Source organism: Callospermophilus lateralis, chromosome 7 (genome assembly GCF_048772815.1).
Source record: "Callospermophilus lateralis isolate mCalLat2 chromosome 7, mCalLat2.hap1, whole genome shotgun sequence".
Lineage (NCBI taxonomy): Eukaryota > Metazoa > Chordata > Mammalia > Rodentia > Sciuridae > Callospermophilus > Callospermophilus lateralis.
In genome coordinates this window covers 111,370,755-111,389,966 of record NC_135311.1, presented here as the reverse complement: position 1 = coordinate 111,389,966, position 19,212 = coordinate 111,370,755, and the positions used below count along the sequence as shown (strand labels likewise).

Below are 19,212 nucleotides of genomic sequence, written 5' to 3'. Positions count from 1 at the left end.
ATGTTAAGGAAAGTCTGATCTCTCTGTCTGAATCAAAACACTGGAATTATTTTGAGGAAAGCTTCACTCATCCAAGGGAGTTCTCCTGGGCGGCAGGCTTTCCATTGAGTTCTGTGTCCTGGTTGGTCTTCAAGGGTAAGAAGAAGATGTCCTCTCCCTCCACAGCCTAGCTAATTGTGAAGGCTGGGGCTGCCCTTCACCAGCCTTGCAGAATGACCCCTGTGGTACTTGGCAGTATAACTTCCCTCTCTTGGCCCTTCATTGATTACTGAAGGCTGAGTCCCTTGAAAGCCTTGCTGTGTGGCCTTTTCCATCCTAATTATCTTCAGAGTAAGCCAGGTCAGCTGGGAACTGCATTCATAAACCACCTTTTAAAAATCCATGAGCCAAGGTATAAGAAACAATTCCAAGACACTTCCCAACATTTTCCTTATACAAACATTTTTGAGGACACAGGGAATTTGGTACTAGAAATAGTGATTTCCCTGGCTTATTTTGTGGATGCTGTGACCCAGGAAACCAATTCTTTGCACTTAGTTGTAGCTATGGAAAACTTGGGGAGAGATTTCTGATCCTGCAGCAAACACACCAGGCCTCAAGACATTCATTTTTGGTGTTCTCCTTCCCCCAGCTGCATTTTATTATTTTCCATATGCTAATTTCCCCTTGGGCCCTCAGAATACTTTTTAAAAACTTGTCCATACATTTTGTACAACCGTTTCAACCTCATCTTAAAATGAGGCAAAAGTGTTAAAAAGTTATCATCTGTTATAAACATCTTTTTAAAAAAAATATTTATTTTTAGTTTTAGGTATACACAATATCTTTATTTTTATGTGGTGCTGAGGATAGAACCCAGTGCCTCATGCATCCTAGGCGAGCACTCTACTGCTGCTGTAAACATCTTACCAATTTGTTTTTAATTTTTATTTTGAATTTCCTGTCTATCACATCTATCAGTTCCCTTTGATGACCACAGAGAAAATTGCTGCCATGATTTGAGGACCCCATGGCTGCCACATCTTCACTCCATAGTTATCCTGCCTCAGTATACCAGTCATTGTGCCTCCACCTTAAAGGAAACAGAAATTGCTTCCAACCCTCTTCTCTAGGTTCCAATTTTGTGGTTCACTAAATTTCGGTTTCAAGTACCGTATTTATGCATCTGTGTCAGCGTTAGGACTGGTCAGCCTAGAAGACTTAGGAGATCCATGGCATTGAACCTGGCTCTTCACAAAATAGGTGCTCAGCAGATGTTTTGTGACTTACATTTAGTTGTGGTTATGAATTTGGTTGTTCTTTGAACAGTTGAATCAAATACTTTTCCAAGGGGTGTTTGTCTCCATGGTCTAAGTCTAGGGAATGCAACCTGTTGGTGTTGGCAGTAGCTTGCCTTCAGTGACGTTTCTGCTTTTCTTTTTCAGAGTATGATCGGTTGGGCTTCCTCCTGAAGTTGGACTCTAAACTGTAAGTAGAAAGAGGAAATGCCTTGGTTCTGGTAGTCTGTGAAGGCTAACCTTAAGGTCACCTCTCTCACCCCTGTGGTTGTAGGGGAATTCCCTGGGGCCTCTGTCTCCAGGTTGTCAGTAAAATCTCTGAGCACATTACACTCTGCAGGGGCCTGGACAGGATGGGACTGTGGGTGCAAACATAAGGCCTTAGTTGTGGCTGGCATAGGCAGCTCATTACAGAAGGGGGACACTGCCAAGACATGTAGGCCCCTGGACAGGCGGCTTCTACAGAGTGGAGGGCAGTTGAGTTACAGTTAAAGAAGCCTTACCTCCTGGCTGCAGCGCCTTCTGTGTTCAATCCCGGCTTTCCCTCCAGCTCCAACTCCTGTCACTCCTGCCACAGGTCAACTCTCTTCCTTTTTCCTTGGCCTTTGTAGCAGCTTTTTGTCTTACCTGTGCCTGAAATTCACTTTCCTTGCTCGTCCACTTGGAAAGCTCAAAGATCACTTCCTCCCTTCACAAAATTAATTGCCTTCTCCTCTGTGCTTTCACTGAATTTTCTATCTCTGTTATAATTACGTTGCTGTACTATAATTAACTATGTAATGGTTATTAATTTATTAAGGACACAGGCTCAGAGCCAGACAAACCTTGGTTCACATCCCAGATTGCCATGTATTCTCTTTGTGCTTCCTGGTTAGCTACTTAACCACGTTGATCCTCAGTTTCATCTATAAGATAAAGAACAAATGCATGCTTTGTGGAGTTGCTGAAAGGATTTAATTGAACTCATAAATTTACAGTGTGGCAGGGTGGAGTTTGGTACAGAATATCTAATCCTTCCAGAATTCTTCCCTTTCCTGGCCTTCTTCGTCTCTCTAGTTCTTAGACTGCACAGGTATATAATTGTTAGGTGCTCAGTAAACACTGATTTCTTGGATGGGTGGGTGGGTGACTGACTGTGTACTTCCCCATTTGACTTTCGTGCCTGGAGTTGCATCTCTTTCCACTCTGTGCATTCATGCTCTGTGTAGACCACTCACATGGTTGATAAAAAATGCTTGTAAAGGGGCTAGGGTTGTAGCTCAGTGGCAGAGTGCTCACCTAGCACTTGCGAGGCCCTGGGTTCGATCCTCAGCACCATATAAAAATAAATAAATAATACAAAGGTAAAAAAAAAAAATGCTTGGAAAAGCTACCTTACCACCTCCTGGAACTCCTTTGGTTGTTGCCTTTGTACACCTGTGTCTCCTATCCTGAGACAGATATCATGGAAGACCAGAGTTGTGGGTCCTTTCCTCTTTACATAAGGCCTTATCCATAGCTGCTTCAGATTGTGAAGAGAACTTACAGAAATTATCAAACCAGGGCCTGTTTGGCTTTCCCACTGAATTGTCTGGCATCTGGTTCGTTTTCCCGGAATCTGGTTTCTTGGCTCTGGTGCCTTGTGCTATGAGTTCAGGCATTGTAAGCCTCCCAGCTTCTACATCATGGAGAGGCAGCCAGAGGGGAAGAATGGTTTGCTCTTTCTGCCAGGCTGGTGGAGATTAGCCACATGCTAACATCTGGGGAGTGGAACTTGATTGTGTTAGAAAGCACCACTTCACTGTTAGAAAATTCTTAATTTAGTGCTCCGAACAAAAAAACAAACAAACAACAAACAAAAAACATTTTTTATAAGCAAGTGAAATGCCACCAGAATGGAAGAAATAGTAATTATTAAGTTGAATCACATTGGTGAACAAAGGACATGTTATTGAGGACATGCTAACTCCAGTATTTAAGCTGTCTTCGGCAGCAAAGGAGGAGTGTTCTCTTCCTGCTGTGCTGTCCTGACAGAGGAGTGGTACAGAGCAGGCTGTTGTGTATCAGGCTGCCTCCATGAATCTTCTGAGTCAACCGGTTTTTGGCCAAGGAATTGGGTTGGCCCTGTTTAACTCACAATCTAAGGTATAAGCTAGAACTTTCCTTCCTCTTACTGTAAAAAGGCTTTTGCAGTCCAGTGCTTTCTTCAGAGGAAAACAGATATCTAAAGAGGGTTTCCATCCTCTTTCAAAGAGAAGTTTCCAAGTTAAGGGTTCTGCTTTTGGGGGGCAATTCCTCAGCAAAGTTTAGATTTCCCTTTCCAAGTTTAGGTCTGACATCTTCCAGTCCTCCTCAGAGGAACTGGATTGGAATTCTTTCTCTGCTGCTTCGTATTGTGTGACCTTTGGTAATTTATTTTAGCTTTCTGAATTCCAAGTTTCCTTTATGAAAGATGTAGGTATATAACACTCTCTATAGTTTTATGAAGAATAAAAGAAAGGATTCTATAAACTGTGAATAAATTGATTTAAGGAGTTCTTTTTATTTATTTTATAATTTTAAAATTTCTTCCTTTTAGTTATACATGACAGTAGAGTCTATTTTGACATATTTAAACAAACATGGAGTATATTTTATTCTAATTAGGATCCCAGTCTTGTGGATGTACATGATGTCAAGATTCACTGTAGTGTATTCATACATGTACATAGGAAAGTTATGTCACATTCTACTGTCTTTCCTATTCCTATCTCCCCTCCCTTCACTTCATTCAATGGATTTGTCTAATCCACTGACCGTATTTAGCTTCTTGAGTATAAGAACTTATATCTTCTGGAAATTTTTAGCCATTCTCTTAAAATATTGCCTCTGCCCTAATCTCCACTCCTCTTCAAAACTCTGATTCAAAAACTCTGATTAAATTTAAGACTGAATGCAATGGCACACACCTGTAATCCCAGTGGCTTGGCAGACAGAGACAATTTAGTGAGACTGTGTCTCTAAATAAAATATAAAAATGGGCTGGAGATGTGTGACTTAGTGGTTAAGCGTCCCTGGATTCAATCCCCAATACCACAAAAAATAAAATAAAATAAAAGCCTATCTATAATCAACTGTAACTCCAAAGGACTTAGTGTAAGGATGAACTAGAAATAAACCTGAATCCCTGAGGCAGGCTTACGGGAAAAATAACCACAGCTCTGAGTGAATTAAGGTAAACAGTTAATTAAGCAAAACCTTGATACTCATTGCCACGATTCCCATTATCCAAGTGATCTAGGGAACTTTAATGCCATGAGTACTGTTGAAGACATTAGCGACATGGCAGTGCCTTTAAGCACCTGGCAGAAACAAATACAAACCCTCTTTGAAGAAAGATGTGAATTCCTTACAAATAACTTTTCAAGGAAATGAGCAGCAATAAAACTCAATTCACAAGAAAATGAGCTTTTATTAGTTGAGAATCATGAAGAATAACAGACAACAGAGGAGAACCCACAGACATTTCTGAAATTGGAATTACCACAGTGTATAGAACAATTACATACACTATCAAGAAATTTAATAATTGACCTATGTGCACAAAAAGTCAAGTATTAGATTAAAAAGTAGTAAACTTCTAAAATTGGAAAATATGATGATCCAAATTAAACACTCAATAGGAGGGTTTAGTAGTAGATTAGACATAACTGAAGAAAGAGTTAGTTAACTGGAAGATAAGTCAGAAGAGAATACAACAAGGGTTGACAAACTTCCTCGTAAAGACTGGATCATAAACATTATAGGATTTGGGGGTTCCTTGTCTGTCTGTTACAGCTACTCAGCTCAGCAATTTTAACATGAAAGTATCCATAGACAATATGTAGACAAGTGAGTATGGCTATATCCCAATACAACTTTATTTATATGAAATCTTAATTTTATATAACTTTATATCATAAAATATTAGGCTTCTTTTCATTCCCCCCTGCCCTGGGGGATTGTCATACAAAAAAGAGGTGGTGGGTTGCCTTTGACCCACAAGGTGTAATTGGCTCACTTCTCATTGAGAATGTAACATAGCTACATCTGTACATGAAATCGTTTCCACACCTTAGGTGTTTTCTTCTCTTGAAACCCTGTGATATTAAAATATTCTTAAAATAACTTTTTTGCTTGTGATATTCCAAATGTCATGAAAATAAATGTTTCTCATCTTCATTATATTCTTTTCATTTTATATTTTTGGAATAAATAGATTTTTTTTAATAGATTTGTTTGTGTTTCCTTTGAGAATTCTCTGCTGCTTGTATTTACATGACAGAATCTACAAAAGTTATTCAGACTATTCATGTGCAAAAGCATGTCTTCTAAGTATAAGATCTGGCCTTCAGGAAGGCAGTTGTTGTTTTGATAGTTAAAAACATGTATGTGATTGATATATATATATATATCCTAGTCTCTACGTCATGGAGAGGTAGCCATGAGAGAAGCAGCATACACACACACACACACACACACACACACACACACACACACGTTGTAGAGTCAGACATGGATTTTAGGCCCAGTTCCACTTTTTACTATTTCTACACTTGAGCATTATTTAAAACACTAGGTCTTAGTTTCTCACTTTAGAGTGATGAGAAGAATAATAGCCCCCAATGAGACTGTGAGACTGAACCTGTTCTGTATCTTTATCTGCTCCACTGAGAAAGATATAGCCCAAAAGTGGGACCTGGACTCACTTTGCCTCCTACTTCATATCCCATATTCTATTTCTTCACTCATTCTTTTAGCAAATATGTCTTAAGCACCAGCTATATGTTTTGCAAATGGGATTAGCTTGAAAATTCTAAGTCATATGCATGGCCTTTTAAGCCCTTGATTGTGAACTAAAGTCTTAGTGAATGTGTTGGGGGAGTAAATGAGAACAGCAAGGAATGGAAAGGGGTAGTATTGCTGGGTAGCATGAGCAACAAGCAGATTTTTTTTTTTTTTTTAAGTTCTGAGGCTGGGACCCATGCCTTGAGCATGCCAGGCAAATACTTTACTACTGAGCTACATCATCAACCTGTTGTTGTTTTGTTTGCATATTGGTGGTTTGGATGCACAGGTGGAGTATAGAGAGGATGCCAGTGATCACAAGGTACAAGGGGTTCAGATGAAGGAGAAGCCCATATCACAGAGGGCTTAGAAATGGTGTGTTCAGAGAAGACCCAGGTTGCTATGAAAGCAGAGAATGGAAGAAACATTCACCTAAGAAGCTGGAGATAGAAAGGAGCAGGACTTCATGGAATGTCATAGAAAGAGTGAGGGTGAGAGAGAGAAGTAGGAGATTGGGCTAAGAAGCAGCAGAGAATAGTGACTTGAAATGAGAAAACTGACAAAGACATAGTTGGGAGGGGGCACAACAATAACCAAGATGAGGGCTGGGGTTGTAGCTCAGTGGTGAAGCACTTGCCTCACATGGGTTTGATCCTCAGCACCACATAAGAATAAATAAATAAAATAAAGATATTGTGTTTAAAAAAAAAGAGGAAGGAGAACCAGGATGCAAGGTTAGTGAGGTGGTGGGCATTGTTGGCCTCAAGGTGGCCCAAGAGTTGATCCTGTCTTCCCCTAGGGCTGGACACTCAGGCTTATTAGGGCATATAGCTACAGCCTGATAGGATGATACCTTTAGGGATTCAAGTCTGGTCCCTTGGGAGACTCTGCAAGGGGTCTGCTGTCAAAGTTGAGGGCCCTGGGGAAGGTTTTAGAGCTAAAGCCTCCTGCCCCAATAGCAGGGTGAGCACTTTCTCATTCATTCAGCAAATTTCTCGAGTAATTCCCAACCATCAGGTAATATTCTGTGCTCTGAGGATACAGCAGTGAACATGATACTCAGTAAACAAAAAGTATTAAGTGCTATGGAAGAAAATAGAGCAAGACAAGGCAATGCTGTTGCGATTGCAAGTTTAAGTGGGGTGGTCAGAGTAGGACTCACTGCGAAGTTGACATTTGAGCAAAGACTCAAAGGAAGTGATGGGGTTAGCCCTGTCCCTATCTGGAGGCAGAGCATTCCAGACAGAACCCTAAGGATATTTCATTTTCAGGAGAGTTTGACACTCTGATCCAGGAATGTGCCCATTAGTCCAAGCTACAGGGGCCATCTGGACACCTTGACAGAACCAGATCCTGGCAGTCAGTGCCTGGTTCCTGAGCGGGTGGGAGCCTTCTGGGAGCAGATTTGATTAACGAAGTTTTTTATCTATTTCATCTGGGTGTGGGTTGTTGTTGTGTGCTCTGGGGAAGGTCCTGTCTCCACCACAATGTGGTGTTTTATAGTTACCAGGTGTGCGAGAACATGGGGACTTTAATGTTCAGTGTAATTTCATAAGAAATTTGCTGTGACACAAAGATATGAGAGCCCAGACCATCAACTTTTAACCCCCAGAGCCCTGTGAAAACCAGGCCAGTTGTGAAAGGCCTATAAACATGGGGCAGACTAAAATACAGCTGGAGGAAGCTGAGTTTAGTGGCACACATCTGTGATCCCAGCTACTCAGGAGGATCACACGTTCAAGTCAGGGAGACCCTGTCACAAAATAAAATACAATACAACTGAAGGGGAATATACTAGTTCCAAACAACCTGCTAAGTTTCTTATGGCTGCAGAGGGGAAGTATTTATCGAGCATCTACTACATGCCTAGTGCCATAATAGGTGCTTTTTATGTTACCTCTTTCTCATAACAATCACTTTGATGATTTCATTTAGCCTCATCTGCATGCTGATAACTCCCAGATTTATATCAGGCCCAGTTCTCTTTCCCCAGGCTCCAGACTCGTTTTTCCAATTGCCTGAACTAAATTTCAGATTTACACCGCTGCCCCCCAGAATCTTTCTTACCCCAGAAAATGACAACTTCTTCCTTCCCATTGCTTGAGCCAGAAACCTTAACATCTTTTCTTTGACTCTGAAATTTAATCACCAGCAAATCCTTTTGACTTACCTTAAATTCAAGATCTCCAGCTCCAAGCTCTTTTTCCTGTCTTCAAACCATCACCCTGTCCAAACAGCTCTCTTCTCCTACCTCATCACTGCTGTTCCAGCTGGTCTCTCTGCCTTCAGGTCTCTCTGCTTACTTCCTATGGTCCACTATTAGTCAGCTTTCTGCCATTGTGACAAAATATCTGAGAAAATCAGCTTAGAAGGAGGAAAGATTTATTTTGGTTCACAGTTTAAGCGGTTTCACTCCATGATATCCTGGCCCTGTTGCTTTGGACCTGTGGCAAAGCAGAACATCATGGTAGGGAGTGCATAGTGAAGCAGTGCTGTTCACCTCTTGGTGGCAGGGAAGCAAAGAGAGGAAGGAGCCAGGGTTCCAATATGCCCTTCACGGACACCACCACCCCCACCCCCGCCCAAAGACCTAACTTCCTCCCCCAGGCTCCCTCTGGACTGCACTTCCTAGAGGTTCCACCATCTTTCAGCAGAACCATCAGCTGGGGCCAAGACTTCAATACATGGCATTTGGAAGACATTTAAGACCCAAACTGTAATGTCCACCTCCACACAGATGCAAAAATGGTCCTGTTAAAGTGTAAGATTGATCCTGTTACTCCTGTGATCAGAACCCTCCAGTGGCTCTTTTCTTAGATCTTTATAGTCCTCACCAAGGGCCTATATGGTCTAGACCCTGGCTTTCTTACTACTCTCCTTTTTGTCTTTTATTCATACTGGGCCCCATACTTGGGTGCCTCAAATACTCCAGGCCCACTTCTGCCTCAGACCCTTGGATTTGCTCATTTCTGGAATACTGTTCTCCAGATACCTATAGAGATTGTTAACTCCCTTACCTTTTCAGACCTTAGTTCAACTGCTACCTTGTTAGTAAAGTTTCCCTGCTCATCCCATTTTAAATTGTCACGCAGACCCTTATTGGCATTCCCTATCTCCTTTACTGTGTTGCTTCCCCTGGCATGTGTGGATCTCTGTTGGATGCTCCTCACCTGTTGCTTCTTGTTTATTGTCTACCTCCTACTCGAGGGAGGCCAATGGCGACATCTGTTTTGTTCTCTGTTATTTTCTACCACCTATTACTGAGTGATTACTCAATAAATATTTGTTGCATAGATGAATGAATCAGTGTTCAACTTTGTGAAGCAGATGGTATTCAAGTGCATTTTAACAAATGAGAAAGTGACCATAGAAGGGATAAGTAATTTACATGTGTTTACAGAACTACACATAAGCAAACCAGTATTTGAACCCTCTTCCACCAGCTCCGGACTTCCTACTTCTCCCACTATTCAACATTGCTTTCTATTTTTTTTTTTTTTTCCAAATTTACACTCAGTTTCATTCTAAGTTTGAACAATTACACTGTAGACTTTGTAAAGGCAAAATGTCCTGCTCAGTTGTATTCACAGTTCCTAACATAGTGTTAGTAGTGTACAGTAAACTTTCAGTAAATGTTTTTTACAGAATTTGAGGACATAGAAAGAGAGTATAAGAGATCATAGTGCCAGCCTTTAATAAGAAATCCCAGATCCTTCAAGTATCAATTCTGGAAGAGTTGTAGAGAGTGGGGAAGACTGTCAAGTGGCCAGTCCCTTAACCTAACCCTGAATTCACTATCTCCTGGAGGTCTCTCACTTCAAGATCACTGCCATCCATCAATTGACTCCTTGTGGGATACAGTGTGATATTTTGGTACATTTAAATATTGTGTGTTGATCAACTCAATACTTAGGTTATCCATCACTCAAACATTTTTTTTTTTTTTTTTTTTTTTTTTTTTTTTGGTACTAGGGGTTGAACCTGGGGCACTTAACTACTGAGCCATATCCCCAGCCTTTAAAAAAAATTTTTTTTATCATTTCTTTGTAATGAGAACATTTCATCATCCTCCCTACCAGCCATCTTTAATTATATGATGTGATATTGTTCGCTGCAAGGGTACCCTGATAGTAGAACAGCAGAACTTACTCCTCCTATCTGGCTGTGACTTTGTATTCATTAACCAATCTCTTTCCATTCCCTGCCCTGCCTTCCCAGGCTCTGGTGAACCACTCCACTCTCTACTTCTATGAACTCAGCCTATTTAGATTCCATATGTTAGTGAAGTCATGCAGTCAAAATGCAGAGCTTACTCTTTTGTAGCAATTGTGATCCAGAGCCATTCTTTTTTATAACAGCAGAGAATAGCATTGCAGAATTTGGCTTGGTTCTTTGCTTAATAACTGTTAGCCTATTTCATAGCATACTGTTGAAAGACCTCCTCTTAGACATCTTGATACTTATGTGACCAAGTCCCAAAGAGCCAAATTTTCACTTTACAGCTCCCTCCGTCTCTCTCTCTTTCTGCACAGTTGACCTTGACCTTGACTACGTATTGGAATTACCTGGGGAATTTAAAAAATTATTGATGCCTGCATCCCACCCCCTAGAGATTTTGAAGTCACTGAGCAAGGGTGTAACATGGGCATTGGAAGTTTTAAAGCTCCCCTGGTAAGTGTAATATGCAGCCAAATCAGGAAACATGCTTTAATAAAAGATTCCCTTTTCCCGTCTAAGGAATTCCTCATTTCCCCAGGTAATTAATACTAAGAATAAATGTGTCTGCACATAGGATATATCTGTGTGCAATGATTTGCATCTGGGACCTCACCACCCATAGATTCTGATTTAGTTGGTCAAGATTCAGGCTCAGATACCATTATGTTTAACAGTTCCCCTAGATGATTTTAATGTGCCAGGGTTAGAACCATGAGGGTATAGCCTTCAAGCCTGTCACAGTGTACATATCTAAATATTGAATATAGCATATCAACTACTCAATATCATAACAGTTATGTCAGAATAATGGGATTGTGAATACTTACTTTTCTTTTGATCGTAACTATTGTTCTTATGATACCCTTACAATGAAAAAATATATTTGGATTTCCTTTGTGGTTTTTTTGGTTTCCTTTCTTCATGTTCTTTTAAAATATAAACCAACTGAAGTTTCCTATATATAATTCATTGACTTATTTATATATTCCTTATCTATAATTGAAATAAATGCTGTGTAAACACATATCATCTGTCTTTTCTATCCTCTCAGAGCACCAGAAGTTCTGAGGGTAGAATATGGTAAGTCTGGAGTGATGGGTAGAAACCAAATCATGAGGGGCTTTAGAGATAAAGCTTGGATGTGGTGGCACACACCTGTGATCCCATTGAGAGGCTGAGGGAGGAGGATCATAAGTTGGCCTCAGCAACTTAGTGAGACCCCATCTCACAAAATATAGAAAGGACTGGGTATGTAGCTTGGTGGTAAAGCATCCCTGGCTTCAATTCCAATACCAAAGGAAAAGAGGGTAGGAGGAGATAACATAAAAAAGACTTGGCTTTATCTTGAAGGCATAAGGTAACCTTGAAGGATTTTAGCAGATAAATAACATGATCAGTTTTGAACTTAGGAAAATGAGGTTGATTGCTGGAAAGCAGATGAATTGGAGAGAGGCAATAGTGGAAAATGAAAGAGTACTTAGTTCTTCATAGAAGTATGGAGAAGAAATCAGTAGAGAAAATCAGAAAAACCAAAAGCCAGTTCTCTAAAAAGAATATCAATAAAATTGATTAATCTCTAGTCAGGATGAAAAAGAGACAGAAGATAAAAATTACTAATATGAGAAATGAAAGAGGGCTCATCACTGTTAATCCATGGATAAGAAAAGTATAATTAAGGAGTATTGGAAACAACTTTATGTTCACAAATTTGATAATTGCTTAAAAGACAAAACTACCAAAATTCACACAAGGAAAAATAAATGATCTGAATAAGGCAATATCTACTGGAGAAGTTGAATCAATAATTAATAACCAGATGGTTTCACTGGTGGAATCTGTTAAAATCAAAGGGAAAAACTATCAGTTTTCTACCATCTCTTCCTGAAAATAGAAGGAGCACTTCCTAATTCATTCTATGAGGCCAGCATTACCCCCCAAATCAAAACCACATAAGATATGAGAAAGGAAAATTACTACCAGTATCTCTCACAAACATATTGCAAAAATCCTCTCAACAAGCCAGGTATGGTGGTGCACACATAATCCCTGCAGCTGGGAGGCTGAGGCAAGAAAATCATGAGTTCCAAGCAAGCCTCATCAATTTAGCAAGGCACTAAACAATGCAGTGAGACCCTGCGTCTAAATGAAATATTAAAATTGGGCTGGAGTGTAGCTCAGTGGTTAAGCACATCTGGGTTCAATCCCCGGAACCTCCAAAAAAAAAAAAATTAGAAAATTGATTGCAACAATGTATAAAAAGATTTATAACCAAAGTGGGATTTAATCTAGGCACGCAAAGCTAGTAGTTCAATACTTGAAAATCAGCCAATATACTAAAGGAAAAAGAAATCATACAATCATATCTGTAGATGCAGATAAACATTTGTCACAGTCTAGTACCCATTTATGACTTAAATAGCTCTCAGCAAACAATTAGAGGGGAATTTCCTCCAGTTTTACAAATGTATAAAATACCTCCAACTAACATGTGTGCTTAAATGAAGAAAAACTAGAAGCTTTTCCCCTAAGGTTGGGAAAAAGCAAAACTGTTACCCTTCACCATTCCTATTCAACATCATATTGGAAGTCCTAGCGGTTCCAATAAGATAAGAAAAGCAAATAAAAGGCATACAGACTGAGAAGAAATAAAACTGTCTCTATTCAGAGATGACATTACTGTCTACATACTAAACCCCAAAGATTGGTTAAAAAAAAAAACAAAAAAAACTCTGAACTAATGAGTGATTATAGCATGGTTGCAGGAAACAAGGCTAATACACAAAAGACAATTTCTTACACACACACACCAGCAATGAATAATTGGAATTTAAGGGCTGGGGATATGGCTCAAGCCGTAGCTCGCTCGCCTGGCATGCGTGCGGCCCAGGTTCGATCCTCAGCACCACGTACAAAGATGTTATGTCCGCCAAAAAACTAAAAAATAAATATTAAAAAATTCTCTCTCTCTCTCTCTCTCTCTCTCTCTCTCTCTCTTTAAAAAAATTTTTACAAAATTTAAAATTAAAAACATGGTTTCATTTACATTAACACAGGAGGTGGGGAGGGAGGAAGGGAATGAGGAAGGCCAAGGCTCAACCCTATCACCACAAAAAAAAGGAAGGAAGAAAGAAAGAAGGAGAGGGAAAGGGAGAAGGGGAGGTGGAAAGGAAGACAGATTTATGGATACACGTGTGTGTATACATATGTATAAGAATGAAGCAAACTTCAAAACTAATGAAAGAATCCAGATAAATGGAGCCAGATATACTGTGTTCTGATAGACTAGTACTGTTAAAATGTTCATTATTCTCATCTATAGATTCAATGTGAAATTTCAGCAAATTATTTTGTGGATATCAACAAATTCATTTTAAAGTTCTTGTGGAAAAGCAGAGGACCCAGAATAGCCAACAATACTGATAAAAAACAAAGTTTCAAGACTTACACTGTCTAGCTTCAGTCCTGAAATAAAGCTTCTATAATCAAGATAGCATGGTATTGACAGAGGAATGGACAAATAGATAATGGAACAGGAGAGAAAGCCCAGAAATAGACCCGCACAAATAGAGTCTGTTGATCTTTGACAAAGGAACAGAGGCAATTCAGTGGGAAAAGAATAGTTTTTTCAACAAATGGTGCTGGAACATTGGACATCACATATGCACAAATTAATCTTTCCTCTTATATGATTCACAAAAATAAACTCAAAATGGAACCTAAATAGACCTAATTATGAAACACAAAACTATAAAATTTCTGATACTGGGGGCATAGCTGAATAATGTATAGTACTTGTGTAGGGTGAATGAGGGCCTGGGTTCAATCCCCAGCACCACAAAAAAGAAAAAGAAAAAAAAAAGAAGAAGAAAAGGGAAAGAAAAACTATTAAACTTTAGGAAAATAACATAGGAGAAAAATCCAGGTGATCTTGTATTTGGTGTAAATTTTTAGATACAAAACAAAAAACATAATCCAAGAAAGAAATTGGTAAATTGTTTTATTAAAATTTTTAAAACTTGTTCTCTGTGAAGGGTGCAATAGCCTCAAAACAACAACAACAAACTTGGAAATCAATCTAACAAAAGAAGTGAAGGGCCTCTACAATGAAAACTACAAAACACCAAAGAAAGAAATTGAGGTAGATCTTAGAAGATAGGAAGACTTCTCATGTTCTTGAACAGGTAGAATTAATATTGTAAAAATGGCCATATTAGCAAATGCAGTATCCAGATTCAATGCAGTTCCCTTCAAAACTCCAATGACATTCTTCATAGAAATAGGAAAAAACAGTCATGAATTTCATTTTGAAAAATAAGAGGCCTAGAATAGCAAAAGCAATCCCTTAGTAAGAAAAGCAAAAGCAGGAGGCATCACAATACCAGTCCTTAAATTATACTACAGAGTTATAGTAACAAAAACAGCATGGTATTGGGACCAAAACAGACATAAAGACCAATGAAACAGAATAGAAGACATGGAGACAAACCCACATAAATACAGTTATCATACTAGACAAAGTTGCCATGAACATACATTGGAGAAAATGGTGCTGGGTAAACTAGAAATCCATATGTAGTCGAATGAAATCTAACCCCTATCTCTCACCCTGCACAAAACTCAACTCAAAGTAAATCAAAAACCTAGGAATTAGACCAGAAACCCAGCACCCACTAGAAGAAAATGAAGATCCAAACTTCAACATGTCAGCTTAGGAACTGACTTCCTAAACAAGACTCCTAAAGTGCAAAAAGCAAAATCAAAAATCAATATATAGGATAACATTGAACTAAAAACTTCTCGTAGTAAAGGAAACAATCAAGACTGTGAAGAGAGAGCCTAAAGAATGGGAGAAAAATCTTTATTACCTGCACTTCAGAGAGGGTGTTAATTTCCAGGATATATAAAGAACTCCAAACAATAAATAACCTAATCAAAAAACAGGCAAAGGAATTGAATAGACACTTCTCAAAAGAAGAAATATGAATGGTCAACATCTCTACCAATTAGAGAAATGCAAATTAAAACTACACTGAGATTCCATCTCTAGTCAGAATGGCAATTATCAAGAATACAAGTAAATGTTGGTGAGGATTTGGGGGACATGGTACACTCTTACATTGCTTGTGGGTCTGCAAATTGGTGCAACCACTCTGGAAAGCAGTATAGAAATTCCTCAGAAAACTTGGAATGGAACCACCATTAGACTCAGTTATCCCATTCCTCAATATATATCCAAAGGATTTAAAATCAGCATAGTGATGCAGCCACATCAATGTTTATAGCAGCACAATTCATAATAGCTAAGCAATGGAGCCAACCTAGGCACACTTGAACAGATGAATGGATAAAGAAATTGTGGTATATATGCACAGAGGAGTGTTACTCAGCCATTTAAAAGAATGACTTTATGACATTTGCCAGTAAATGGATGGATGTGGAAAATATCATGCCAGGGGCTGGGGATGTGGCTCAAGCGGTAGTGCGCTCGCCTGGCATGCGTGCGGCCTGGGTTCGATCCTCAGCACCACATACAAACAAAGATGTTGTGTCCGCCGAAAACTAAAAAATAAAATATTAAAAATTCTCTCTCTCTCTCTCTCTCCCCCTCTCACTCTCTCTTTAAAAAAAAAAAAAAGAAAAGAAAATATCATGCCAACTGAAATAAGCCAGTCCCAGAAAACCAGAAGTGAAATGTTTTCTCTGATATGTGTGAGCTGACCCACAATGGGGTAGGGAATAGAAGTTCAATAGATTAGATAAAGGGAAGGGAGAGGGATAGAAAAAGGAAAGGTGGTATAATGAATCTGACATAATTTTCCTCTGTACACATATAAATGTGCACCATGAATCTCACCATCAAGGACATCTACAAGAATAGGGTCCTAATTAGAATGAGATATAGTCCATGCTTGTATAATTTTATCAAAATGGAATCTATTGTCATGTATAACTAAAAAGACTAATAAAAATGAAAATAAAAAGAAAAATAGTCTGTATGATACTTTAATGGATATATATCATTTTACATTTGTCCAAAGCCTTAGAATATACAACAGGTAGGGGCTGGGGATGTGGCTCAAATGGTAGCGTGCTCTCCTGGCATGCATGCGGCCCGGGTTCGATCCTCAGCACCACATACAAACAAAGATGTTGTGTCCGCCGAAAACTAAAAAATAAATATTAAAAATTCAAAAAAAAAAAAGAATATACAACAGGTAGAGTAAACCTAATGTAAACTGTGTACTTTGCGTGATTTTGATATGTCAATAGAGATTCACTAATTGTAACAAACGTGCTATCCTGATGAGAGGTACTGATAATGGGAGAGGCTGTTATATGGGCCAGAGGATATGCAGGAAGTCTTTTTATCTTTCCCTAAATCTGTGAACCTAAACCACTCTTAAGTAAAAGTATGTCGTTAATAAAACAAAAAGTGTTTTAAAAAAATTCTTACTCTGTAAATCATCATTTAAAATGTTTAATAAAGCTGCAGATTACAATAGGAAGAATATTTAATATTCAGATAGACTTTGTTTCGATTGATTTTTCTCACTTAATTTTATAAAGTCAAATGAAAATTTCTTCTTTTTAATATTTATCTTTTAGCTTTAGGTGGACACAATATCTTTATTTTATTTATTTATTTTTGAGAGAGTGAGAGAGGAGAGAGAGAGAGAGAGAGAGAATTTTTTAATATTTATTTTTTAGTTATCAGCGGACACAACATCTTTGTTTGTACGTGGTGCTGAGAATCGAACCCGGGCCACACGCATGCCAGGCGAGCGCGCTACCGCCACATCCCCAGTGCCTCACGCATACCAGGCAAGCGTGCTATTACTTGAGCCACATCCCCAGCCCTCAAAGGAAAATTTCGAAGAAGTCAACAAAAGTTTTTGGAATGGAGATACTCTAATTGACCTAATTGAAAAGAAATGTCAATCCCATCTGATTCAAATGTATGATATGTCAAGATCATTGTGCTGTTATATGTAACTAATTAAAGCAAATAAAAAAAATAAAAAAGAAGAGAATATTATGCATTTTTAAATGTATAATAATTGGTACCAAACACTTTTGTATTTATATTCTAATAATACACTTTAAAGAGTAATGAAACATTTTAGTTAAAATTAAAAAAAAAAGTCATTAGTTATTTAGATAGTCTGTTCAAGCTACATAAGCAATACAAATGTGTTTTCACTGAAATTTGTTTATGTGAGTACTTATGCTAGAGTTTTAACTTGTAATTGAAATTAGCATTACATAAAAACTCATTTTATTAAAAGCCCCCCAAAATGGGTGGGGTTGTAGCTTAGTGGTTGAGCGCTTGCCTCGTATGTATGAAGCACTGGGTTCCATCCTCAGCACCACATAAAATAAATAAATAAAACAAAGACATTGTGTCCACCTACAATTAAAAAGAAATTTTTTAAAAAATGAGAATGAGAGAAAATGAATAAAACCAGCCACAGACTTGGGAAACACATTCTCAAAACACCCAATAAAGGACTTGTATCCAAAACATACTAAGAACTCTTAAAAGTCAACAATAAGAAAAAAAACTAACCCACTTTAAAAAATGGGCAAAAGATCTGAACAGATGCCTTCCCAAAAAACATTTATAGATGGCACATAAGCATATGAAAAGGTGCTTACATCATAAGTCATTAGGGAAGTACAAATTAAAACAGCAGTGAGATACTGTCTATCACACATCTATCAGAATGGCAAAAGAAAGAAAACCAACAATCTCAAGTGCTGACAAGGAAGTGAAGCAATAGGATTCTCATTTATTGCTAGTGGAAGTGCAGAATGTTCTGGCTCTTTTGCACCATATAGCAGCATCTGAAGCTAAACATGGTCTGATCAGATATTCTGATATTTATCCAATTGAGTTGAAAACAGATCCGTTCAGAAACTGCACTTGAATATGTATCAATTTTATTCATAGTTGCCAACAATTGGAAGCAACCAAGTCATTATTAATAGGAGACTGGATAAACAAATTGTGGTACATCCAGACAATGGAATATTATTATTCAGCACTAAAAAGAAGTGGGTCACCAAGGCTCACAGTGACATAGAGAATCCCTAAATACTAAGAGCTAAGTGAAGGAAGCCAGTCTCAGAGGCTACATACTATATGATTCCAATATGACATTCTGGAAAAGGCAAACTATAGAGACTAAAAAGATCAATGATTCAATAGCTAAGCTCTGGAACCAACCTAGATGTCCTTCAACAGATGAATGGATAAAAACAAATATGGCGTATATACACAATGGAATGTTATTCAGTCATAAAGAAGAATGAAATTATGGCTTTTTCCAATAAATAGGTGGAATTGGTGGAAGGGAGAAGGGGGAGAAAGATGGGATAGATACATTATGTATTTGTCAAAATCTACAGAATCTTATAATATAAAAAGTCAATGCTAATATAAATTGTGAACTTCAGTTTATAATAATGTATCAGTAAGGTTTCATTAATTATAATAAATGTGCCACACCAATGCAAGATGTTAATAATAGGAGAAAATGTGGAGGGGGGCAGGAGATATATAGTATAGGTACATATTCTCTACTTAACTTTTCTGAAAATCTAAAACCCTTCCAAAAACTAAAGTGCATTAAATTAAAAAATCACCACCCCTAACAACCAAGGGCTTTGAAATTTAAAAAAGAAAGAGAAAGAAAAAGTGTATTCATTTTTTAAAATAAGACTGGGGGTGTAGATCAGTGGTACCAAATATGCCTAGCATATGTGAGGCCCTCAGTGAATCCCCAGCACCAAAATTAATAATAAAATAAATCAGCAACAACCAGAGGCTTTGAAATCAAAAAGAACTGTGGTCATATCTTCTTCCTGCTGCTTTCCAATTGAGTTCCTATATATTCTTGTTTATAAAATTAGAATGATAATGTCTATCACA

At 38.3% G+C, this 19,212-nt stretch overlaps 1 protein-coding gene across 4 annotated transcripts in view; it reads left to right on the top strand.

Moving 5' to 3' along the window:
- The window catches only part of St3gal3 (ST3 beta-galactoside alpha-2,3-sialyltransferase 3), a 194,013-nt gene that overhangs the window by 98,576 nt on the left and 76,225 nt on the right, over positions 1 to 19,212 (top strand). For all 4 annotated transcript variants that reach the window (XM_076860600.1, XM_076860599.1, XM_076860598.1 and 1 more), the window contains one exon: positions 1,425 to 1,467. In XM_076860600.1, the coding sequence (XP_076716715.1) occupies positions 1,425 to 1,467 (43 nt within the window). The remainder of the gene's footprint in view (positions 1 to 1,424; positions 1,468 to 19,212) is intronic.